This window comes from Zonotrichia albicollis, chromosome 21 (assembly GCF_047830755.1).
Source record: "Zonotrichia albicollis isolate bZonAlb1 chromosome 21, bZonAlb1.hap1, whole genome shotgun sequence".
NCBI classification, from domain to species: domain Eukaryota; kingdom Metazoa; phylum Chordata; class Aves; order Passeriformes; family Passerellidae; genus Zonotrichia; species Zonotrichia albicollis.
In genome coordinates, this window is record NC_133839.1 from 6,575,389 (window position 1) to 6,600,228 (window position 24,840).

The 24,840-nt window shown below is 58.9% G+C and overlaps 1 protein-coding gene across 4 annotated transcripts; it reads left to right on the plus strand.

Annotated features, from left to right (window-relative positions):
* The first annotated feature begins 295 nt into the window (after positions 1–295).
* SH2D3C (SH2 domain containing 3C) lies at positions 296–24,404 on the plus strand. 4 transcript variants are annotated; one of them, XM_026795606.2, is made up of 12 exons: positions 296–407; positions 2,506–3,142; positions 7,555–7,594; positions 17,797–17,925; positions 18,215–18,660; positions 20,331–20,455; positions 20,718–21,295; positions 21,518–21,633; positions 21,809–21,980; positions 22,673–22,784; positions 23,397–23,600; positions 23,722–24,404. In XM_026795606.2, the coding sequence occupies exons 1-12, from the start codon at positions 368–370 to the stop codon at positions 23,895–23,897; spliced, it is 2,775 nt and encodes a 924-aa protein (XP_026651407.2). In that variant the 5' UTR covers positions 296–367; the 3' UTR covers positions 23,898–24,404. The 4 variants fall into 4 exon arrangements, with proteins under 4 accessions (XP_026651407.2, XP_026651406.2, XP_014125028.2 ...); XM_026795605.2 differs by having other exon boundaries at positions 300–407; positions 23,394–23,600; XM_014269553.3 differs by lacking the exons at positions 296–407; positions 2,506–3,142 and adding an exon at positions 4,160–4,304 and having other exon boundaries at positions 23,394–23,600.
* The last annotated feature ends 436 nt before the right edge of the window (positions 24,405–24,840 follow it).

Genomic DNA, 24,840 nt, shown 5'->3' on the forward strand with positions numbered 1-24,840 from the left:
TGGGGCTGCCACCCTCTTTTAGGGCTGCCACCTTCCTCTAGAGCCAGCACCCAGAGGTTTTTGGTTGTGCACATCTGGCAGACATCCCCAAACCGGGGTGCAGAGGTGACTTTTGAGCAGCCAGGCAGGTGTGAGCAGCCACGGGGAGTGCAGGAGCTGTGGGGACAGTGTGAGGGCAGGCAGGGACAGTGGTGAGGAGAGCACTGGGGAGGAACAGGGCAGGGAGCAGGGGAGAGCACTGGGGAGGAAACGCCGAGCGAGCGATGAGTGACTGCAGGGGGGGCAGGAAGGGAGGAGCGGGCAGGGAACGGCTTCACAGTTTCAGACTTGTCCCTCTCGGTCCCTGCGGCCTCCGAGCAGCGCGGCCATGGCCGAGGGCCAGAAACGACGGGGCTTCAAGAAATTCAGTAAGTGACCATGGGACAGGGAGGGTGGGAAATGGGGTGCTCACCTGGACATCTCAGTGGGTAGGAGGATGTGTGAGTGTTGGTGTTGAGTGTGTGCTCACAGCTCCCTGGGTCATCCCACCCAGGGATGGAATCATCCCATCCAGGGATGTTTGGAGCTGTGACAGGCTCTGCTCTCGTTAGAAAGCTCATTGGGGTGAGGGGCTTTGGAGGTTTCCATCCACAAGGCTGGGTGCTGGCTCAGGTGCTGGGACTGGGACCACTCTGCTGCAGCCCAGCCCTGTGCTGGATGCTGGGATGTGACCAGAGGGATGCACAGCAGGGTTTGGGGGTTTTCACTCCTTAAATCACACCTTTCAGGGTGCATGGCTTGGGTACAAGCTGGTGCTGGGGGCCAGGGGTGGCTGGGACCCTCAGCCCAGGGTGCTCCTGCAGCACAGGGATGGGGGTGACACAGAGGAGCCGGGGAGGGAGCCTGGGAATGGATTCCCACTGGCTCTTCAGGGAGGAAGTGCTCGATACCCACCGGGAGCGAGCTCTGCACTTTCTCACAGACCTCAGCTTCCCCCAGCGCCCCGGGGGGAGCTGCAGTGGCCTTCACCCCATTCCCAGCACTGCCTGTGCTCTCTTGCATTCCTGCCTGGGGCTGGCGCCAGAGGGGGCCAGTCCCTCCCCTCCCCCGGGACCCCTGCACTGGCCAAACACACGGCCCCATCTCAGCTGGGATCTTCCTTTGTGCTGGGGAAAATCCCCAGCGCTGCCTTTCCCACCTTGCAGCAGCCCCAGGAGCAGCAGGTAGCAGAAGATGCTTGGACTCCAAGGGGATGCTTAGCACTAAGTAGTTTTGCCTCTAACTGCACTCAGGCCATGAGGTTTGTGCCTCACAGAGGAGCTTTGGGGATGCAGCCCCTCCAGCTGCAGGGATGCCCTGCAGAGCCCATGGGTGGCAAGTGGGGGTGAGAATCCAAGGGCTGAGCAGCCTGGGACACCCGGGTCCTTGCTCAGCACCTCTGCAATGTAGGATACACGAGCTGAGCAGCCTGGGACACCCGGGTCCTTGCTCAGCACCTCTGCAATGTAGGATACACGAGCTGAGCAGCCTGGGACACCCGGGTCCTTGCTCAGCACCTCTGCAATGTAGGATACACGAGCTGAGCAGCCTGGGACACTCCGGCCCTTGCTCAGCACCTCTGCAATGTAGGATACAAGAGCTGAGCAGCCTGGGACACTCCGGCCCTTGCTCAGCACCTCTGCAATGTGTCGCTTCCTGCCCCGGCAAATCCGCCGTGCTTCGCAGAGCCCCAGGGCAACACCAGCATTGCAAACCCCCGGAGGCACCCAGGGAAGCGCTGCTCAGCAACACTGCAGCCACAGGCTGGCTCACCCCGAGCGCTGACTTCGGCACCATCCAGGGACGCTCAGGGCTGAGCCGGGGCTGAGGTGTGAAATGCAAAGCCGCCCTCCGGAGTTATAAATACTTCTCTGGCGAACATGTTCGTGCTCAGCACTTGCAGGTGGCAGCTGGAGCAGGCGAGGGGCTGGGTGAGGAAGTGGGGAGGTTATCTCCCGCCTGCAGCAGCACCCGTGGCTGGTTCCTGCTCACCGTGCTGGCGAGACACGCACATGGTGAGGGCATGCAGGTCAGGGCATGCAGGATCCCCATTCCCTGGGGAGATGCCGGGTGTCCCGTTCTTGCACCCTGCAGGGCTGCCCTGAGGCTGTGGGGATGAGCACAGCCCTGCCCAGAGTCCCCCGGAGGAAGTAGGCAGGCAGAAATCATTTCTAGAGTTGCCCGCTCACGGGGTTGGGTGTTTCCTCAGCTGTGGTGGGGAGATGCAGCTGCAAGATTTGCCAAGCACAGGAGACTTCTGCTCCCCAAGGGGCCAGGGCAGAGTTCTCAGGTACCCAATAGATGCCTCAAGCAGCATCATATACACCTCAGAGCAGAGGGATGCCATGCCAAGCTGGGCCAGCAGATGTGGGTGTAACACAAGGCTGCAAAGAGCCCCATGCCCACCCCAACCCAGGACCAGGGGCTCTGGGATCCCCCATCATCACAGCAGTAACACCACACTCATCATTCCTTTCTCCTTGCCAGAGTTTTTCAAGTTCAAAGGCTTTGGGAGCCTGAGCAGCATCCCCCGCTCCTTCAGCCTCCGGCGCACCTCTGTGGACCCCGAGAGTCTCAGATCACATCTTCCACCTTCCCATGGCTTCCTGGGAGAGCCCTTTGACAGCACCCAGGATGATCTCAACACCGTGCCCAAGAGCCCTGGCTCCTATGCCCAGTCATCCAACATGTACTCCCACATGGGCACCATGCCCAGGGTCAACCTGGGCAAGGCAGGGAAGAGCCTGGGCAAAGACAAGAGCAGCCAGAACTGCTGGGACAAAGGGACTCCCAACAACAAAACCCCTCAGACAGCCCCGGTCCCCTCAAGCCTCAAGTGCCCTGACGTGTCCAGCAGCCCTGACCCTGGCACAGACTCACCCTCGGCTGCTGGAGAAGCAGAGCAGGAGGAGGAAAAAGCTGAACCTGGGGAGGCAGCAATGGCCAGGACAGACCAGGAGCCTGTGGGAAATGTCTCCTGCCCTGGGACAGAGGCACCGAGCTCCAGCCTGGCTCCAAACCCCAGCCAAACCACAAGCCCTGACACAGCAGCTGGAGCAGACACCACTGATGGGGATCTGCTGGAAAAGGGACAAGAGCATCCTGACAAGATCTCCCCAGACAGGTATAGCCCTTGGGGTTTGCTCTGCCTTCTGCTCAGACCCCCCTTTAGCCTCTCCAGGGCAAGAGGAGGGGTCTGGAACAAACCAGGGTCACTGCCATGTCCCCCCGTGCCCGCAGTGCCAGCGGGATGCACCTGGCCGGTGGGACAGCACAGCTGGAGCGTGCTCAGGTCAGCGGCTCCATGGGAACGAGGTTTCCTGTGGGATTTCTGCTCCCTCCTGTTTCCGGACGGGCTGGAAACATCTCGCAGCCCCGCTCTGCCCCGGCATCTCTTTGTCCTGCGGCGGCCGCGTTCCAGCACCGGGATGTGCTGCTGCTGCCGAGAGCTCACACCAGCACTGTTACAGCCTCCTCCTCCTCTCACCCTCCTCTTTTCCACCACCTCTGTCCTCTCCTCCTCTGCCGAGCAGCGCTGCCTCTCCCAAGGCACAGGGGCAAATCCTGAAACCGGACACTCCGTCCCCATTTCATCAGTAAACCCCCACTCCGGGCACAAATCCCCCACTCCGGGCACAAATCCCTCACTCTGGGCACAAATCCCCCTCTCCAGGCACAGTCTCCCCCTCCGGGGGAATTTGGAGGTTCAGCCCTCTGAGATGACGGACGGATGGATTTTTTGGAGGGTTTTGACCGCAGAATCAGCCAGAGGGATTTTTATCCCAGCCCCACGGCATCTCTGGGTGTAAGGGGCCAAACGCGACCCCAGCCCAGCAGAGTGTGCGGGACTGGGGGGACACAGGCAAAGGCGACTCCAAATTGCTCCCGAAAACATTTCTCCCGCTTTCCCTGGCCTGTCTCTCCTCTGTGCACTCCAGTGGCCCCTGGTGTCCCTGTTTCCCCTGCACCGCCCCGGGGCCGGGGGCTCCTTTTCCGGGCACTGAGCGTTCCGGAGCTCCGGGTGGTCCCGGCAGCGGGGCGAGGAGGAGAAATCCGGCTCTGGGAGCGGAGCACACATTGCTGTTGGCCCGAAGGGTGGGCCGGAGGAGGGCCGGCACGGGAAGGAGGAGGGTCCGCCACCGCCTTGCGCGCCCCGAAGTCGCGGCGCTCAGTGCGAGGCGGGAGAGCGCGGGAGAGCCGCTCCCATCCCCGGGCACGGCGCTCGCTGCATCCCCCGGGCCCATGACAGCGCTGGGCAGGAGGTTTCCCACCCTGGGACAGGGCAGGTAAGGGGTTCTGGCCCCACGGCCGCCCCGAGCACCCCGGCACAGCGGTGGGGATGGGGAGGGAGAGGTTGCGAAGGGGCTTTGCTTGGGGCGGGCACAAACTTGAAGGCAGATGCCTGAGCTGAGCCCTGCTCGGTGCCGAGGCCCCCGGCCCGGGGTGGTGTTTTCCTCAGGGAAAGAGCTGCTGGAACTGCACCAAGGGCTGCGACCGGGGGTTTGGGGGACTGCTGGCGCTGCCGCATCCTTTGGTGAGCACAGAGTGGCACAGAGTCCCCAAAGAGGATGCAGAGGGCTCACCCAGCCCCTGTGGCTCCCAGAAATTCCTTGGATCCCAAGCCAGTGTGGCTGGGAGCCAAGCAGCAGTGGGACATGGGTGGGTCACGTGGGTGTTTTGAATCTGGATAATGGGTTCCCAAAAATTGGGGGCCAAATGCATTTTTGCATCCTGTGGGGTTTTCCTGATGATGGGTGTAGCCTTGATGCTTGCCAGGGAAACTGAGGCACGAGGGTGACCAGAGCAGGTCGTGGCATCAGGGTTATGTCTGCTGCTCCACACTCTAACCCAGAGCCCCTGCCACAGCCCCTGGATCGGGGAGCTGCCCTGTGCCCGAGCCATCCCAAGGCCAGGCCCTGCTGCGGGGCGGGCGGGAGGAAGTGGGACCGGGATAAAGCTGCGCCCCAGCCCTTCCTCCTGTGCAGGCACATCCCTGGGCTTGGGGACAGCCTGTTCCTGCCAGGCTATGCCAGCAGCATTTTCCCTGGGGGAGGGAAACAAATCTGGCCCTGAGGCACATTTCCACCTGGAATATTTCTGGTGAGGACAGTCCCCAGGAGAGGGTGGGTGAGGGTGCTCCCGTGCAGGAGGGCTTTCCCAGAATCAGGCCGGTGAGGGGAAAACTGTGCTGTGTGGGACAGGGAGTGGCAGGCAGCCTGTGGAGCTGCTCAGAGCGAGGCGGTGGCCGTGGCTCCGGCAGGGACACGCTGACTAACGGGAGGTGGCCGCTGGCAGCTCCCAGGGCGGACGTGACTCGGTTTCCCCGTGCGTGGCCGTGCGCAGGGCAGGGGAAACGCCGCTTCCCGCAGGCACTGCCTGACACTCCCTGCACTGCCAGCCAAAACCTCCCTGGAGACAGCTCCACAGACGGGGAAACTGAGGCACGGTGCCCACATTTGACTCGCCTGGGGTACAGCCTGCACCAGCGTCCCAAGGAAAGCAGAGCCTCGGCTACAAACCAGGGCTGGACTCACAGGATCCCCCTGGCCTGTTCCCAGCAGCCAGCCCGGAGCTTGGCACATCTGTGAGTGGTGGTGATGCCTTCCCCAGCCCACCCCACCGAGCCCCCAGTCCCCAATTCCGTCGCTGCAGCTCTGGGTCTCAGCAGCTCAGCCACGGCCGCACTCCAAAGGCAGCCCTGGAATTTCTCCCAGGCTCTCGTCTGCCCCCAAAAATGCCGTTTCCTCCAGGAATGTGCAGAACCAGGGGGGCTGCGGTCCCAGCTGCTGCCCTTCCCCGGCGCAGGGGCCTCTCCTGCCCGGGCTCTCCAGCGTCTCCCAGCTGCTCCCATGCTCCCGACTTCCTGCCCAGAGGCCCCCCGTCCTCCTGCGGGTTTTTCTCACGGCTCTCGCAGCACCAGGCGGCTCTGCAGCGTGTGAAGGGCAAACAGGCTGGAGAGGCAGCCCGCAGCTGCCCGGCAGAGTCTGCATCCATCCTGCTCTCACATACTCTGCTGTTTTCTTCACCTCCAAAAAAGTATGGGCCTAATTTCCAGCCCCTTTTTCCCCCCTCCCAAGCTGGACACCAGGGGATGTGGCCTGCAGTGTGGGCTTGGGGAATCACAGAATTGCTAAGGTTGGAAAATAGCACTGAGATTGAGGCCAAAAGTCAACCCGGCCCTGCTGTGTTCACCATTAAACCGTGTCCTTAAATGCCGTGCGTGAGGCACTGGAAATGCAGCTCCCACAGGCACTGCCTGACACTCCCTGCAGACCCCTGTGGCAGGCAAAACTTCCCTGGAGGCAGCTCTACAGAAGGGGAAACTGAGGCACGAGGTGCCCATCCACACATTTTTTAAAGACTTTCAAGGGTTCTAGAAGTGGGAATTGTCTTCTGGATGGTTGGACACTACGAGGGGCTGATGCAGACTCTGTCACAGCCCACTGTAATGCTGTGGGGAATGTCCAGTGGAAAAATGCCTGGCAGTGGTTGCCTCTGCTGTCCCTGCTTCCCTTTGGGGAGGCCACCAGGCACCAGCTTCCAACTGGAGAGAGCCCACAGAGGAGGAATTTGGCTCCCCAGGGTTGCTCCCAGTGTGGGTGTCAGGGAGAAGTTGTGTGCAGGACCCTCAGCAGTTTCCCGTATGTGTCTGACGTATGTGTCCCTTCCTGGCAGGGAAGGGACATCCCAGGTCTATGGTGACCTTGGGTTTGGTTATTCCTTAGTTGCAGCTGCCTGTCCTGGTGTGGCAGCCTGCCATCCCCAGGCCCCTGCTGCTGCCTTGTGCCCAGGCAAGCAACCTTGGCAAACAGCAGGATGTCCATACTGAAGCTTGGCACTGAGGAGGCAACAGGTTCTGGTTAAGAGCATTTGGATTTTTGTATTTTATTCTGAAAGGTGAGACCTCAAGGTAGCACATCCCTTGATGTGCTCCCTAGAACCTCTCTCCTTTTGAACTCTCTGTTGTTCCCCTGGGACTCCTCTATCTGGACACTTATCTGGACATATAAGAGCGTGAAAAGCAGTCCCAGTCAGGACATCACAGTTCAGACCTAGCTTTGGTGGGAGTTTGAATTCTGTACAAAGCCATAAATTCCAAAATGCTTGTCTGGGTGGTGTGTCCCAACATCTGCCTACTGGGAATGCAGCTCTGCCAGGGAACAGGACACAGGGCCCCCACCTGGCCATGGATCCCCCAGCACTGTGACCTGCAGGGACCTCGGCCTGGCTGCTGGGTCTCCTTGGTTCAGCTCACACAGTCCCAAGCCGATTTGGGGCGAGATCCTCTAAAAAGGCTTCATTCTGCCCTGATCGCATTAGGGAGGATAAGCCCTGTGCTGAGAGTGGGCACAGAGCAGGCAGGAAAGTGCCGGGGCCCTGGGAACCTCTCCCAAAGCCATGGCCATGCTCTTGGCACCATGGCAGGACAAGGGGCACACACCCCACTCCCCCAGCTGTGCCACCACTGCCTTTGACCTGCATGTCACAACTTACTGCCCTTTACTAATGTATTTTTATTGTTCCTCTTCCTTTTAGCCACCACGATGGCCTGGAGTCTGGCAGTGAATACGTGAAGGTAAGACACAAAGTGTGATCACATCCTGTCCCAGCTGGGTGCCAGGGGTGGAGAGGGGATGGTGGCCCTGGAGCTGCTCAGGCCTTACCCCAGCAAGCTGCTCAGTTCTGCATCCCTCTTCCCATCTGGGCTCTCTCTTTACCCCTGGAAGATATTTCTGGCAAGGCCAGGGAAGACAGAGGAGACACAAACCCTACGTGGTCGCCCCAGTGCTGTTCCCACAGGAGCTGCTTGCGTTTCATGTTCCCAGATCCTTGTGAACGCCCACAGATGCAGCCTTCTCCCTCCGCCCCCACGTAAAGAAACGGAAGGGTTTGAGCCACTTTCGTGGCTGTCACATGAAAGTTGGTGTAAATCTCTCCAAATCTTTTGCTTATCCTCCAGCAAACTATTAACATTCCTGAGGACTCTTCATGTCTGGCCAGAAATTCATTAGTGAGGCGCCTGGCTCTGGAGGAGAGCGGCCCTTTTGCAGGAGGCTGCTGGCACTGGGCAGGCACAGAGCAGCGGTGGCAGGGGTGCTGTGAAGTTTGGGCACAAAGCAGTGAAACCCACTGAAGTGGTCACTGCCATGGCATGGCCTTTGGGGTGCTTGTTTAAGGAGAGTTGGAGCTTCCTGAGTCCAGTTGCCCAGTGGAGATCTAATCCAGTCTGCCACTGGGCACATGGGGTTCTTGAGAAGTGACTTGAGGTGCCCAGCTTGGGTGGCCTAATTAGCACAGAGCCCTCCACCTTCATTTTTTGGACTTGGGGCTCCTGGTGGTGGCTGTAGCCAGACATGGAAAATGTGGGAAGCCCCTGTGGCAGCACCAACTGGCAGGCTTGGGAGAGAGCTGGCTGGACCCTGAGCTCATCTGCTGCTTCCAACAGGGGTCATGTCCATCCCTGAGGCTAATGAGGACCCCACATGTCGAGTCTGGCCCTGGCAGCCTGTGGGCAGTGGGGTCAGATGAGGTTTTTGTTGTGCAGCAGAGTGACCCTGGGGGTGGGATGCTCTCCTCTCTGTGCCCTAAAGCCATGTGGGACTGGCAGAATGGGAGCTCAGGGCTGGAATGGGACCTGTGCCAGGACAACAAAGCTCTGACTGGGCGCATTGGGTCTGGCTGTGATGTAGTTCATTTAGTTCATTTTCCCCTGCAAAACCAATACACTGGCCTCTGCAGGGCAGGGCCCTGGTGTGGGGACCTCAGGATATGCAGAGAAACTCCTGCTCACACAGGCAAGTCCTGTGAGGGCAAGGAGGGGGTGAGGGGAGGAACAGAACAATTGGGGGTGTTTTCCCTGGCATTGTCAGTGTGTGCACCCAGAGATGGACACATTTTATGGCTCATGATTTAATAGACTGAAGCAATACAGGTGGGGAGCAATGGATGTGGCTCTGCCTTTGGGATCAAATACGTTTTGGTGAGCCAGGAGAATTGCCTACCATCCAGCCAGATCCCAGACCTGATCTATCTGGCCTTTATTTCTCATCCATCCCTGTGGTGTTCAGAAACAGCCCAGGGGCTGTGATTTATACACCACTTCCCTTTGGTCAGAGAAGCAACTGATGGCAGCAGTGACAGCAGCTATTTTAGTCAGATCAGTAATTATCCAGAGTGTGAGTGACCGGGATGACAGGGACCCTCCAGCTGATTGCAGCGCTGTGCCTGGCTGGCAGCCCGTGCAGCTGCAGGGTGCTTAGCACCCAGCAGTGTCCAGCCCCAGATCCTGCAGGATTTGGGGTGGGAAGGAGGCTGCTGTGCCTGCCTTTGGAGCAAGGGAGGATGGGGCTGGGATCTGCCACTGGGCAGTGTAGCTGGGAGGGAAACAAGCAGAGGGAAACACTGGTGAGGGGTGAGCAAAGGAATGACAGAAGGAAAAGAGCTGGTGAAGGAGAGGGTCAGGAAGAGGGAGAGGATGTGTTGCAAAGCCCTCATGAGCAAAGGCTGACAGGCAGGTCTGTGTCCAGGTGTGCACCAAGGATCTGCCAAACATCAGCCCTTGAGCTTCAGCTGCAAAATGGCCAGGGCTGGTGCTCCCATCACCGAGCCTGGCCTCATTGGATGTGCAACCGGGAGCTAGAGAGGGTTGGAAAGCCAGGATCAATAAGCACTTGGTAATTAATGTGCTTTAATAATAGCCTAAGGGCTGTTATTTCCAAGCTGCCTGGGGATCTGCACACCCAGCTCTCCATTTCAACATCCCAGCCACCCCAGCTTTGCCCTTTGTGCAGGTGAAGGAGCTGCAGAAAGATGTTACCCTTCAGGAGAGCAGCGAGCAGTAAAGCTGTCACACGTCCTGTGAGAGCTCAGTCAGGGATTTTCAGCTTCCCTGTGAGGAGGGGCAGCACAGTCACAGCTGGAGGACTTCACCCTGCAGCACCCCGTGAGGCTCCTGCTCACTAGTTGGTGAAGGGCTCGGTAGGAAACCATGGGGAGAAGCTCCATCACAGGGGAGAAGCCCAGGCAGGAGGATGATTCACCACTGCATCTTTTTGGAGCAGCATGTCCCTGCACAGTGCCATCTGCTCTGTCCCCAGGCAGGAGGAGAGGAGGAGAGTCCCTGCCCATGCTGGTGGGGCTGCAGGCACCCGTGGGACCCGTGGGACCTGCTGCCCCATGTTCCCTGCCCCCAGGCTGTGTGCTGCCACCAGTCCTCCCATGCCTCAGCCCTGTCCTGCTGTTCAGCCGAGCTGCTCTCCTGTCTGCTCTCTCCCCTGCAAATCCAGGGGCAGAGTGAGAGCCCGGCCAGCGCCTCTGAGCTCTTTGTTCTGCGCAGAAGGGCTGCTTGCTCAAGCAGGGACCTGTGTCTCATCAGCCTCAGAGGCTGTCTCCTTGCCTGGTGATGTGAGGGGCTCGTTTGAATTAATTAGCAGGGAGGCTGCAGGGTTCTGTGCTCGGTGGCAGCAGGAATACCTCTCCGAGGTCACAGTGTTGCCTGGGAGGCGTGGGGCTCCTCCTTGGGCCAGGACATGCTTTGCAGATGGGAGGGTGAAGCCCCCAGTCACATTTGGCTGAAGCACAGCCAAATCCAGGCCGTGTAGTGCAGGACAGATGTGGAGGGAGAGCAGCAAGGTGTAGGTGCCTGTCACTGCCAGGGCTGAGGGAGCCCCTGCCTGTCTCCACCACAGCTCCCCGCAGTGGGTTCAGGCAGGGTTTAGGGGATTTATTCAAAAGTCAAGGCTGGAGCAGTGCTTTGAGTCATCAGTGCTGCCTTGCACATCCCATACGTGATACTGTGGCCTTAATTAAACCGAAGCAGAGCCTTAATTAAACACAAGTCAGAGACAGCCTACACAGGAAACAGGCAGCTGGCTCCTTGCCATGCGAGGTGGGCACTGGTGTATCTCCCAGAAAGGTGTCACCATGTGGGGGTGAAGGAAGACAGGACGGGCAATAGGGGACAAGGCTGCCCCTGACCCACAGGCATCACTGGGGAGAGCAGGCAGGTTTGGGATGGGGAGAAAAGGGGTGCTGTGTCCCCTTAGAGTGTCTGATCCCCTCAGAGGAGCAAATTTCTCTCAGAGCACCAGCAGCCAGAGATGCTGGTTCCCCTCAGGGGTGTCTGTTCCCCTCTGAGGAGCTGAGTCACCTCGGAGGAACCAGCCCCAGTCAGGACACGATAACCGGGGTGCCGCTTCCCTTCGGGCACCTACCCTCAGAGGTGCCGGTTCCCTTCAAGGCACAGGCAGCCGGGGTGCCTGATGCCCTGAGCGATGCTGCTTCCCTTTGCAACACAGGATTGCCGCTTCCCTTCTCCGGTGCCTGATCCCCTCAGGGATGCCTGTTCCCTTTGCGACATGGGAGTGCCGGTTCCCCTCGGAGGAGCCGGTTCCCGTTCCCCTCACAGCACAGGCAGCGGGGGCGCCCGATCCCCTCAGGGATGGCGGCTCCCCGTGTGCCATGGCAGCGTGGGTTCCCCTGGGAGGAGCCGGCTCCCGGTTCCCCCGCAGGGCGCGGACAGCCGGGGTCCCGCTGCCCCCCGAGGTGCCGCTTCTCGGTTCCCCGGAGCCGGGGCGGCCCCCAGGGGCGGGCCGGGGCGGAGCCGCCTCTCCGCGCCCGCCCCTCGCAGCCGACAAGGGATGAGGTAATCGGGGAAGCGGCTGAAATTGAAGCCCGGCGGCGGCGGCGGAGGCAGCGGCGGTGCAGCCCGGGCCGGGGCAGCCCCCGCCGGGCGCGCCGCGCCATGACGGAGCGGTGCAGCCTGTGGAGCGCCCTGTCCGCGGCCGCCTGCTGCTTCTACCGCGGCTCCTTCATGCAGGTGCAGGTGAGCGGGGGCGGCGGAGGGAGCGCACCGGGGGGAGCGCACCGGCTGCTGCCCTGAGCCCGGCGCGGAGCCCCCGCCGGGAGCCGCACGCGTGGGGAAGGCGGCGGGGGCACTGGGAGGGAAGCGTGCGGGGCACCCCCGGCCACGCACCCGCCGGGGGCTGCTTGGAGAGCGGGGGAGCCTCCCCGGGGAGCCCTGCGGTGCCCCCGCTCACACGGAGCTGCTGCGGGCAGCGAGCGCGGGCTGAGCCGAGCACAGGGTCGGGGGACACAGCTCGGCCCCCCTGCAGCCAGGACCGAGCAGCCAAAGCCACCAGCAGAGCCAGATCAGCGCTTTGACAGGCAGAAAAGTCTCTGCAGGCAGCCCTTACCTGCAGCAGACCTCGTGAGGGGGAGCATTTAGCATCCCCCAAAAGGTAGCATGTGCCCGGAGCATCACTGAGCGCAGGAGGGAGATCCAGCTCAGATGAACACTCAGCTTTTTGGCCCGGGTCTTCATCTCTGTGCTGCACTGCACAGGTCTGACTGGTGGGAGAAGGCTGGGATCCATCTGTCACCTGTCCTGTGGTGGTTCCAGCACTGCCACTGTCTGGGCACAAGTCTAGGTGTCCTATTTTTGGACTCTGGCATTTGCACAAGGGGGACACGGTGGTAGGAATTGGTTCCCTCGTTTACTGAGTTTGAGAGCAAAGGTGTTTAGGACTGCAGGAGCCAAGCAGGCTCTGGTCTGAAGCACGAGCTTTAGTATGCTGCAAGTTAGAAGGGAGCCGGCAGCCAAGAGAGCTGGCAGTGTTTTTCAGTACTCCTGCTGAGCGAGGTGGGTGCTGAGCTTTAGAGATTATTCTGGGTAAGACGGAGCCCAGGAGCAGCATTTCAAGTCTTGTCATGATTGCGGCTGATCTCAGCGCAAAGCCAGGGATTTTGATTGCTGGTGGGGGTGAAGAGGGAAAAGCAGCAGAGCTTTTTCCACTTGTCCAAAGGCCACTGAGCAACATGGGGACATGCCCTTGGGCTGCACATTGCAGGGGGTGAGCGGTTGCTTTCAGCCAGCTGCTGCCACAACAAGGCAGGGACAGGTGAGCATCTGGCTCTCGTGCGGGGATGTGAGAAGGGATGAAGGGCACTCCATCCCAACCCCGGAAAGAGTTAAAAGTGAAGCCCTAAGTGCTCACCTGGCTCTGCCAGATCTTTCACCATCTATTTGTGTCCAAGCGTGCCCAGCAAACACACACTGAAGTCCCCATGAATGACTGGAGCACTTCCAGCTGACAGCCGCATCCCTGCTCACCGCCAATGGCGGTGCACCCAGCCTGGGAAGCACTGACATCATCTCTGGCCAATAGCAGCTCCGAAAAGGGATGCAGCAGCAGCCGCTGCCGCCGTCTTGGAGTGAGATAAGTAAAATATAGATGGATGGAAATGTGTGTATACACACACACACCATCACTGCATTGGAGACCTGCTCCCCCAGGGCAGCAGTAGCAGCATACTCCACCGCCCTGCCACACAACCTGGGGTGCTTGTCCCACCTTAGAGCACCCAGATGTTCCTGGCCATCAACCCCAGCTGCACCCCACCCCTGCCAGCGAGGTAGAATTGCTCCAGAGCTGCCACAAAGGAGCACAGGCAAGGGGAGAGGAGACCGTGAGGGTAGCCAGGACTGGTCCTAGGAAGGGCTTTGAACTCCAGAACAAAGATCTTGAGCCAAGATTTGCCTTCAGTGGGGACTGATGGAGATGTGACATAACCAAGAGATGCCTTCAGTCACCTATGGGATGGGCAGAAAGGCTGATGCCTTCTCAGAAGCCATTTAGGTTCCTAGCCTCATTGCAAGAGAGAACAGAGGAACAAGGGTTTTCTTTTCCATATGGATATCAAGATCAGCAGGACAGACTGGCTCACAGCAGGACATGCAAACTGAGAGCAAGCCCATAACAACCTGGGCATTGTTTGTGGTGGGATTTTCTCATGGTCAGACAGGGTGGAGTAATCATTTTTGGGTGGTGCCTGGACTGGTAAGTGCAGCAGTCCTGCATCAGACAGGCAGGATGGTTCTTGGGTTTGCCATGATGATGCAAGGATGTTTGCTCCAAAACACATCACTGAAGTAGCCCATTGCCAGGTGTGGAGGAGGCAGAGAAGACCCCTCATGCAAGGCTACACATGAGGGGTCTTCTCCCCAGACACCTATTCCCAATGTTACTCCATTTCCTCACAGTTCTGCTTCCCAGGCCCCAGAGCTGCTCCAGCAGCCAGAGCAGGGGTGGAGAACTGCAGAAGGAGCTGGGATTTCCCTAGCCATGCTCCCAGCACAGGGTAGGCAGCATGAGCAGGAGGGAGAACAGATGTGCTTGGTGCCTTGGGGTTAGTCAGATGTTATCAGCAGGGTGGGGTGTGAGTACACCTTGCTCTCCAAGCTGACTTCATCCTCATCTGCAACTCCTCCAGGTTGGGAGGGAAGAGCAGGAAAGCAGAATGGAAATCACTCCAGTTTCATAAGATTTCCTCTGCAAGGATAGAAAGCCAAATGCCAGCCTTTGAAGCTCTCCTTAGAGCAGGCAGAGTGACAGCTGCTGGTTTTATACACACCACAGGCATCAGCACCCTCCATCCCTGCAGCTCTTACCCTTCCACTACCAGCTCCAGTCCTTGCCACTCAGCTGGGAAGCAAATCCTCCATCAAGAAAGCAGCACAGAGAGTCAGGGAAGCAGGCAGGGATGGAGAGCCTCAGGAATTGCCTTCTCATGGCTGTTCCAGAGGATTCCCCAGCCCCAGCACTGTCAAACAGCCCATGGGGGCACTCTCCTTTCTCCAGCCGAGCCAGCTTGGCTGCTGGTTGGGATTCCTCAAGCAAAGCTTGGCATCATCTCTGGCACATTTTGAGCTGGTTCATCTGGTGCGGCTGGTTTGGAGAACCGCTCCAATCCCCATTTTCTGCTCAGCTGGAAGATGCCTTGGGGTTCTTCATGCTAGAGCCCAGCATAAGATGGGGTGCTAATGAGAGTCCAGGCTTTTTCCCCACACCCAACCTACAGTGTGCAGCACCTCACATGGGGCTGGGGCTGTGCATGGTGAGACATTCCCTTGGCACAGCCGGGAGCGCCAAGAGATGGATTTCAGCGGCGCTCAGACATCCGCTCACACCCTGCTGTGCCGTGCCAGGCCAGGTTGTGCCAGGCCCATACTGTGCCATGCCAGGCTGTGCCAGTGCCTCGGCACCTGGCCAGCTGGCAGCTGAGAGCCTGGCTCCTCGGGGACATGCTCCCAATGGAGCAGGGGAAGCTCAGGAGATGCTGGAGGGCTCCGGAGGGAGCACGGCCCTGCACAGCACAGCTCATGGGGAGCTCCCACACAGAGGGGAGCAGACAGGTGATTTTGGCACCTTGTTGGATTAGCATGAGAGACTCACAATAAGGAGCTGTCTCAGTTACATCACACCAAGGAAAAGGGCTCCCCCTGATCAGCCTCATGCTGCCTCCCCAGCCATTATAGCCTGACAGCCACTCCAAGCAGTGGATTCTTGGTGGCCATGCAAATCAGCTGCTCAGACAAGGAGCTGAAGGGACAAGCCCTCCACAAGGCTGGAGAAGGTGGCTCCTGACACCCTCTGCTCACAGCTAGGCTCCCTCCTCCATCTGCAAGATGTAAAGCCTTCCTTGCCTCTCCCAAACCTCCTGTTCTCTCCTTCTAGCTTAGCTCATGGCTCCTGGCATGGATGCCAGCCAGCTGCTGCCCAAATCTGGGCTTGGAGACGCTGGGCACTGCTCAGCTGGGCTTGTGTTTTTGTTACCCTGCACATTTGCATGGGGAGGATTTGGAGGAAAACCCAGATGTACAATGCTGAGCAGAACAGGCACTAATCCCTGCTCCAGGGGTGGTGGGGGGAGAGCTGTAATCCAAACTGCTCCCAGCTCAGCTTTGATGGCTTTCACCTGCACAAACAGCAGAGGTTCCTGGGGGGTCCCTTGATGCCCCAGAGTTTGGGGAAACCCTGTCACAGAGAGGGTGCTGCAGGCTGGGGTCCCCCAGCACCCCTCGGCCAGGCCAGGTCTGCTCCGTGGCAATGGATTTGTCTCCATGGAAACAGCATCTGCTCGGCCTGGGCCCCCCAGGAGGCAGCTGGACCCCTGCAGCATCCGCCAGCCACCATTTATTTTTAATCGGGCTCAGCAGCACCCGGTGCCTTTGTCTGCAGGAGGGCCCAGAGCAGCAGCCAGTGCTCAGCTCCCTGCTGCCCTTGGTCGGGGGGACAATGCAAAAATCCCTGCAGCTCCAGTCAGCAGGACCCTCTCACAGGGAAAATAAACATGGTTGGATGAGCAAAGAGTTCAGTCCACACTGTTTTCATAGGCTGCTTCCACTCTGCCACCACCTTTGACTTGACAGGAGTTGGGAAGGGAGGAATAAAGGCAGGTCCAGGCTGGTGAGGGCAGGCCCTGGAGAGCACAGTCCAGGGCACAGGCCCTTTGCCACTGCCTCCTTCCATCTCCCCAGGCTGGAGCAGGGTCCCCAGGACAGGGTCTCTGCCTGGTTTGGTGAATGAATGCAGCTACCAGGAGGGATGGAGCATCTCCTCTGGAGAAGGAGAGGCCTGGGGTCAGGGTCCTGCTGAGGGACTCTGTGGGGTCCCAAGAATGCCGCAAGAGCAGTAAAGGCAGGAGAGCAGCTCAGTTCTCTGCACTTTCCCTTGCTCACAGCCAGTAGAGGAGCAGAGGGAGTCAATACAAGGCACAGAGCATGAGGCACTGGGCAGAGAGGTCAGCTCCAAGGCAAGTCCCTGAGCTGCTGGAGTGAGGCTGCAGCCCCCTGTGCTCTGGGGAACCACACAGGGTCAGCTGTGAGTGCCAGCCTGCTCCTCTGGCAGTGCCAGAGCAGTGTCAGCAGGGCTTCAAGCCCATGCCTGTCCTGGGAGACAATACCAGAATCCTGCCCCAACAGGCACTGGGAGCTGGGCCAGCCCTCACTGCCTCCTTGGAGCTGGCACTGCCACCAGAGGGGAGCCAGGCCACCAGCCACCCTCCCTCCTGGCAGCAGAGGAACAGGGCACCCCAGCAGCCCCATCCAAGCTTTTAGTCCATGGCAGTGGCACTCGTGTCCCCCTCTCAGAACACCACACATCTGGGATATGGAGGGAACCCAGGGGCCTTGGCTCCCAGGCCCTGCTCCATCACACAGCTGTGTTGGTACCACAGCAGGATCACCTCAAGGCCACTGTGTCAAACAGAACTGGCCTTGTGAAACACACAGGACCCCCAAACCTGTGCTCACATCCCCAAAACATGCTCCACCATGCCAGCAGCTGCACTCTGGGAACACTGGCCCAGCAGCAGGCAAGGAGGGAGGCAGGCAGGCTCCAGCCAACAGACACATGAAGCCATCATCCCTTATCTCTCCAGGGGAAAGGAGGGGGCAGATTGCATCCTCCAGGCTCAGGTGCACCAGTGCTGGTGAAAGCTAATTTCTAAAAGCTAATTTCAATGCAGAAGGTTCCCTTTACATTTGTCATTACTGTTTATGCTGCCATCAGGCTAAACACTGTGAGTTAACCCTTTGAAAGAAAAATTGTGGTAGATATTTAAAGGAGGAGCAATAATGCAGGTTTCCTCCTGAAAGAGTGCTTCTCACAGCAGTTCAGCCCCAGAGATGTTTCAGGGGTTTTCTCCTGTCCAACCACGGGCAGCACACCAGGCACAGGGTGGCCAGGCACGACAGGGATGTGCCCCTCCAAGTGCTCCTGGTGACAGGACCTGGCCATCAACAGGCACATTACCACATCCTTTGCCACAAGCTGTAGTACTCACACAGGATTACCTGAGTTACTTGAGTTCCCTGGCCTTTGGGGACAGCTGTGCTCCTGGCAGGTGCCACAGTCCCCACATGGGGATCCTGCCAGCCCTTCCCTCCCCAGTCCCTGCACTGCTGCACTGCCTGACACTCTCTCTTCTCCTGTACAGTTCTCCAAGGAGAAATACATCCTTGACTCATCTCCAGAAAAGCTTCACAAGGAGCTGGAAGAGGAGCTGAAGCTGAGCAGCACCGACCTGCGTAGCCATGCTTGGTACCACGGCCGCATCCCCCGGGAGGTGAGAGGGGGAAGGGGGTGGCTCTGGGCACCTTTCACTTGGAATGTTGTGGGAGAGCACTCTGAGGCCACACAGAACCACCAGCCTCTCCTCCTGGGAAACATCTGGTCCATGGCTTCATTAGCTCTGAGCTGTGTGATTTTGCCACAGCAAAAGCCCTCTTGTGGCTCAGAGCTGGGGGCAAGGGGAACAACCAGCGCCCCAGATAACACCCCAGCAGAGCATCCCCTCCTGCCCTGTGGTCCATCCAGCCTGGCTATGGCTGAGCTGTGCCCTGTGCCCCTGACAGGTGTCCGAGAGCCTTGTGCAGAGGAACGGTGACTTCCTGATCCGCGACTCGCTCACCAGCCTGGGTGACTACGTGCTGACGTGCCGCTGGCGCAACGAGCCGCTGCACTTCAAGATCAACAAGGTGACGGTCAAGTCCAGCGATGGCCACAGCCACGTCCAGTACCTCTTTGAGCAGGAGAGCTTCGACCACGTGCCTGCCCTGGTGCGCTTCTACGTGGGGAACCGCAAGGCCATCTCGGAGCAGAGCGGGGCCATCATCTACTGCCCCATCAACCGCACCTTCCCCCTGCGCTACCTGGAGGCCAGCTACGGGCTGGCCAACGGCAAGCACGGGGGAGCCCACAGCCCCTCCAGCCAGAAAGGGCACATCAAGAGGAGGAGCATCACCATGACAGATGGGCTGACCGCAGACAAGATCACCAGGGCTGAGGGCTGCCCAACCAGGTGAGTGTGTGTGGTGTCGTCCCGGCTCAGCTGAGCAGAGGATCGGCCTCGGGAATGAGGGAGGGTGGGCTCAGTCATTGCTCTCTGGGTGCAGAGCAGAGGTTGGGGATCAGGGATGGAAGAGAGAGACCAGCAGAGGCATGGGGGGAAGAACCAGTACTCGGCTGGAACTGGGTTTTTCTCCCAGGCTGGCTGCCAGCCATGCTGAGCTACCACAGCAGACGCCCAGCGAGCAGACATTACTTTAGCATCTCAGGCCAGAAGCCAGAGAGTGTTTTACAATCACCCAGTCCAGGATTACCAGCATGTCAGGACTTGTTAGAGCCATGGAGCTGAGCTTTCCCAGGCAAACATGAGAGGAGAGTCACTCCCAGACACCAAGACAGCATTTGTTGTTTGGTTTTGAATGGCCCTTTTAGTTTCAGAGCCCTTTCCATTCAGCATTTGCAGGGAGTTACCAAGCAGGGCTGAAAGCCTGATGGGCAGGAGGAGACTGATGGGTCTGTGCTGGTGGAGTCTGCACAGACCCTGGATCACAGCCCTCACAAAGCTGAGCTGTTCACATTAACCTTGGCCAGCTGGGCTTCTCCAGAGGTGGAGGAGGAGACTTCCTTTGTATGGCTCACTTTTGGCAGTCCCAGGCTGCCCAGAGCCCTGCAGGGAAGGCAGGGCCACACACATATCCTCACACGAAGCAGCAGCCAAGGGCAGACCCATCTACCCCTGCCTCCAGCAGGACACAGCCTGTTGTTGAGCCAAGCTGCTTTCTCACCACCCTGACCTTCTGAGCCCAAGGGCAGGGTGAGAATGCACCAGCAGAAAACAGGCAACCAACTGTTATGGCTGGGAAAAGGAAAACACTCAGACTTCCAGAAGAGCCCAGATCCATCAGTCTTTCCTCATCACTCACATTTTCCCCAAATCCCTTATCACCACCACTGCTGTCCCATTCTCCTCCCACTGCTGAGGCACAGTGCTCAAGAGCAAACACATCTCAGCAGCCTAGCCCTCACCCACAGCAGGGAGGGCAGTGAATTACCTGCCATAACCTCCCTGCACTCAGCAGGTTTCGCAGCACCATTGACACACAGTGTTTGCACCAGGCCACCACTTGCTGCCTCACCAGCCCAGGACCTCGTTGCTTGTTATGTAACTTCCCAAGTCTCATTTCCAGGCACTTTCCAGCTCTCCTAAACTCTGGGTCAGAGCAACACCTAACTAGCCAACACAGCTCCCAAGTAGAAATAGAGTAACACAGTGTTAGATACCACTTTACAGCACAACCTTAGAAAACAATGGTCCATGACTTCTTTGCTAGATTCACTTCCCCACAGCACTCTGGAGTGGACCAAACTCATCCCATCCCAAGCAGCTTGGCTTGGCATGGCATGGCATGTGGTTGCATTGCTCTGCTCTCCTCTGTAGGACCAGGGTCCCTGCAGGCAGGGGTGTCTCTGGTTTATGGGGGTCAGTGGGCAGTGACCCCCTCTGCTCCCAGCTGCTGCAGGGACTACCTGCTCTCTGCTTCTGCTGAGCCTGTTATGGGTAGTTGTGGAAGGAGGTGATGATCCAAGGGAGGTGTTGGGGCAGCAAACCCTCATCCCAGCCCCTCTGTGCTTGCCTGGGCCCTGCTTTAAGGGACTAACCTGTGCCCTCTGTCCCCTCCCCAGCGTGTCCCTGCCCCACCACAGAGACATCATCCGCAACTGTGCTGTCAGCGTGGACCAGATCCAAGACCTGCACTCCCCCATGTCCCCCATCTCTGAGAACCCAGCATCACCTGCCTACAGCACAGGTAGGCATTGCCTCTTTATCCCTCTGGGGACAGTGGGGCTGTGGATCTGCCTGGACTTGGCACTGCTTTGATGCAGGGACCTGAGGAGGGGGACTTTAGGGACAGGACCTCAGCATCATTGTGCAGCTGTCCTGGGATCAGGTGGTTCTGTTTGGACAGAGGGGTTTTCCCTGAGCCCTGTGTCCCTGGGCTGCTCCATCTGCAGTCCCTATGCATGTGTGCATCTTCAGGCTTTGATCAGTGTCCCCTCTGCTCCCTACAGTCACACGGCTAAAGCCACATGCCTGCCAAGCATCTGGAATCACCCCAGCCTCCCCGGTCATAAGAAGGTCCAGCGAGCCCCAGCTGTGCCATGGGAACAGCAGCAAACCTCTTGCAGACCCTGCCCACAGCTCCCACTCCACTCCCTGCCACGGGTACGCCCGAGCCTCCCCTTCTCCCTCGGTGAGCAGCTACAGCGACCCGGACACGGGGCACTACTGCCAGCTGCACCCCAGCTCGCCCCTCAGCAGGGACAGGCCGGCCCACGACACCAGGCAGCCGCCAGCAAAGAGCTACGTGGAGAGGCTAAAGGTGGAGGAAGGACAGAGAGGGACTGTGGAGAACAGCTCTGGAGAAGCAGAGGCAGGGCAGAGGCTGAAAGCAGAGCTGGACTTCAAGGGCTTTGTGCCCCCCACCATGGAAACAACCTCCTCCTTCAACCCTGCTGCCTTCCAGTCCCTGCTCATCCCCCTAGATAACAAACCTCTGGAGATGACTGTGCTAAAGAAGGTCAAAGAGCTGCTGGCAGAGGTGGACGTGAAGACACTGGCCAAACACATCACCAAAGTGGATTGCCTGGTATGGCCAGGGCCTGGAGGGAGGGATGGGTGCTGCTGCCCTCTGATTAATCTGGGCTGGCAGGGATCAGTGCATCCCTGAGCATTGGAGCATCCCTGCTGGGCTCTGCCTTGTGTATCAGCCAGGGCAGGCAGAGGCTGGGCTGGGGCAAGAGGCTGCTGAGGACAATTCAGCCTCTCCTCAATTAACAAAACTCTAATTAGCTTTTACCTTCCTTGCCAGGTGGCCCGGATATTGGGTGTGACAGTGGAGATGCAGCGGCTCATGGGGGTGAGCTCTGGCATGGAGCTGCTCACCCTTCCCCACGGCCACCAGCTCCGCCTGGACCTGCTGGAACGGTACGGCACGGCACGGCCTGGCCAGAGTGAGCCCTCTGAGCTGCCCTGCACGGCCTGCTCAGCCCCCCTGGCTGCTCCCAGCCTGGCACAGGCCAGGGGAGAGCAGCAGCCCTGTCTGAGCCCCCAGAGCATCCCCTCCCTGTGCTGACCCCGCTCTGTGTCTTGCCCCTGGCAGGTTCCACACCATGTCCATCATGATCGCTGTGGACATCCTGGGCTGCACAGGCAGCACGGAGGAGAGGGCAGCCCTGCTCCACAAAACCATCCAGCTGGCTGCCGAGCTGAAGAGCACCATGGGGAACATGTTCAGCTTTGCAGCTGTAATGAGCGCCCTGGAAATGACACAGGTATGGGGACACTCCTTCAGTGCTCATGTCCTGGGCTCAGCCCTTGCTCAAAGTGAATCCCTGTATCCTGCAGGCCCCAAGAGTCACTGGGATGGGTGAAAGGGGAGAATGCCCCGGGCGGGAGGCATGGGGCCACATCCGCTGGGATGCAGGCAGGGAAGGGGAAGAGCCATCCCTCCACGGAGCAGACAGCCTTGTCCCGCCAGGATCCAATTGTTTTTCGGTGGTTGGGCTCTTTGTTTTGTGCTGGGCTGTGTTCCTGGGAGGAAATGAATCTGCCCTCCGGTACAATACAAATCAGTCTCAAGGCTGTGGCAGCAGCGTCTCCGGGCCACACTGCTCCCTTTGGAAGATGAAAGGAGATTAAAATTCAATTTTAAATCGAGCCCAGCTGGGAAGTCTTGCTTCCTGCCTGCACAAAGGAGGTGGAATGGCTGCCCCCTCCCTGCGTCTCATCTTCAAGGCCGCTGCAACGCAGGGAGGTTGCTGTCCTGGGGCACGGGCAGGGGAAGAAATCCTAAGCCCAGCCTCGGTGCCAGAGCTGTGCCGTGTCTGGCCATGAGCAGTGGTGAAGGAGGCTGTTTTTGGGAGCATTGGGCACTGCTGTGTGCAAGGCTGGGGACTGTGGCTCCAGGGTCGGCTGTTCTCCCTGTGCTGCCCCAGCATCCTCTACCTGCCCCATTTCCTTTCAGATTGCCCGGCTGGAGCAGACCTGGATGGTGCTGAGGCAGCGGCACACCGAGGGTGCAATCCTCTATGAGAAGAAGCTTAAGCCATTCCTGAAGAGCCTGAATGAAGGGAAAGGTAACTGGAGCAGCTCCCCTTGTCTCATTTGCTTTCTCCTTCCCATGTTTGTCTGTGCATGGTGTCACTGTTTGAGAGCTCTGACCCTGTCCCAGCCAGTGCCAGACACCCTCTGGCTGCTGAGCCACCCCAGCACTCAGCAGAGCCTGTCTGGCCTTGTTTGCCCCTTCCTTCCCAAGGAAGCATTTCATAACTAAATAAAACCAGCAGCTGAGCCAAACCGTGGTGCTCGCATGGCAGTGAGTGCCAAACCAAGGGACGGAGCAGCCAGTTGGAAAGATGAAAAGCCATGTGTCTCTAATGCCTGGTGCCCCCGTGGTCTGCAAACCTGCTCCTCATTGCAGCCCTGGGAAATGCAGCCTGAGCGTGGCCATCAGCTTTCCCTTCCCAGAAACCCCGACTGGGAGGGGCTGGTGTTGGACAAGCAATGGCCCCAGGCACAAACACAGCAGCTGCTGTGTCCAGCTGAGCCTTGGAGCCTCTCCTGGGAGCATGGTGGCAGCCTGGTGTCACGGCAGCGTTTGTCACATGAGCACTCCACAGGGAGGTGGGGAGGGGGACGCAGGGTTACAGGGGCATGCTGGATTCTAAGAGTTCCTCTCTCCCCAGAAGGACCACCGCTGACCAACACCACCTTTCCCCACATCATACCCCTCGTGACCCTGCTGGAGCGGGATGAGGCTCTCACAGAAAGCCCCGAGCCCTGGGAGGCCACTGACAGCGGCGTGGAGGTGGTCATGGCCCACCTGGAGGCAGCACGGATGGTGGCCCACCATGGTGGCCTCTACCACACCAACGCCGAGGTGAAGCTGCAGGGTAAGCAGCAGGGATAGCACAGCCCCTTTCCCTCTGCCACACCCCAGCCCCAGGATGGAGCATCATCCCACGGCTGCAGGGGGTGCCATCCCAGCGAACTGACTCTCCCTCTCTCTCGCAGGTTTCCAGGGCAAAGCGGAGCTGCTGGAAGTGTTCAGCACCGAGTTCCAGCTGCGGCTGCTGTGGGGCAGCCGTGGGGCTGAGAGCAGCCAGGCTGAGCGCTACGAGAAGTTCGACAAGGTGCTCACTGCCCTGTCCCACAAGCTGGAGCCAGCAGTGCGCTTCAGTGAGCTGTGAACCCCCCCAGCTCCCAGCCTGCAGCCCACCAGTGGCTCTGGGCAGGGAATGGACCAGGCAGCCAGCACCAGGAGGAGGAGAGATGGCCCAGAAAGGCACAGGCGTGGGTTGGCAGTTTTGAGACAAAGAGGAGGAAAAGCAGCCATCTCAAATCTACACCCATCTCTTCAGGACACAACAAGCCAGGGGTCCACAGTGCTACTCTGAAGAGTGGGGACAGTGTCTGGGCCAGCCAGCACTGGCCTCCACACCCAGCCCTGCCGAGGTCCACATGGTGCCCCTCACCTCACCCTTTGGTTTTTGTTTTTTCCATCTCCATCTTGCCCACAGCTGCTGGATCCTGTGTGTAAATATATTTTCATGATGACTTCTTGATGTACAGACTTGTGAAGGACAGTCCTTGTTGTAAATAATTAGGCTTATTCATTTTGTCATGTAAATACATGTACATATCTCATGGGTTTTGTTCTTACATACAATAAACTTTTATCCCGTTCCTCAAGGGGACCCCCTGTCCTGTGGGTGTCCTTTAAAGGAGCCCCCCCCGGGGAAGCAGAGCATGGGAAGGGCTGATGGGGGGAATCACCATGCTGAGCCTGGCCCCAGACCCCATGGTGGCCCAGTGACAGCCCTTCTGAGGGGGGCTGTGTGTAACAGGATGGTTCAGGTGGGAAGGGACCACAGTGGGTCATCTGCTCCCACCTCCCTGTGGACTCCACAACCTCTCTGGACAACTGGTTCCAGTGCATGGCCATTGCACTGTAAAGAAGTTTTTACTTGTGTTCAGGTGGAACTTCCTGGGCATCAGTTTCATCAGTTTCTACCCATTGACTCTTGTTCGCAGCACCACTGGGCAGAGCCTGGTTCATCTTGGCACCTCCCCTTAGGCGTATAATTATATATGTATGAGCAGAGATGCAGGATCATCACCTCTCTGACCAGC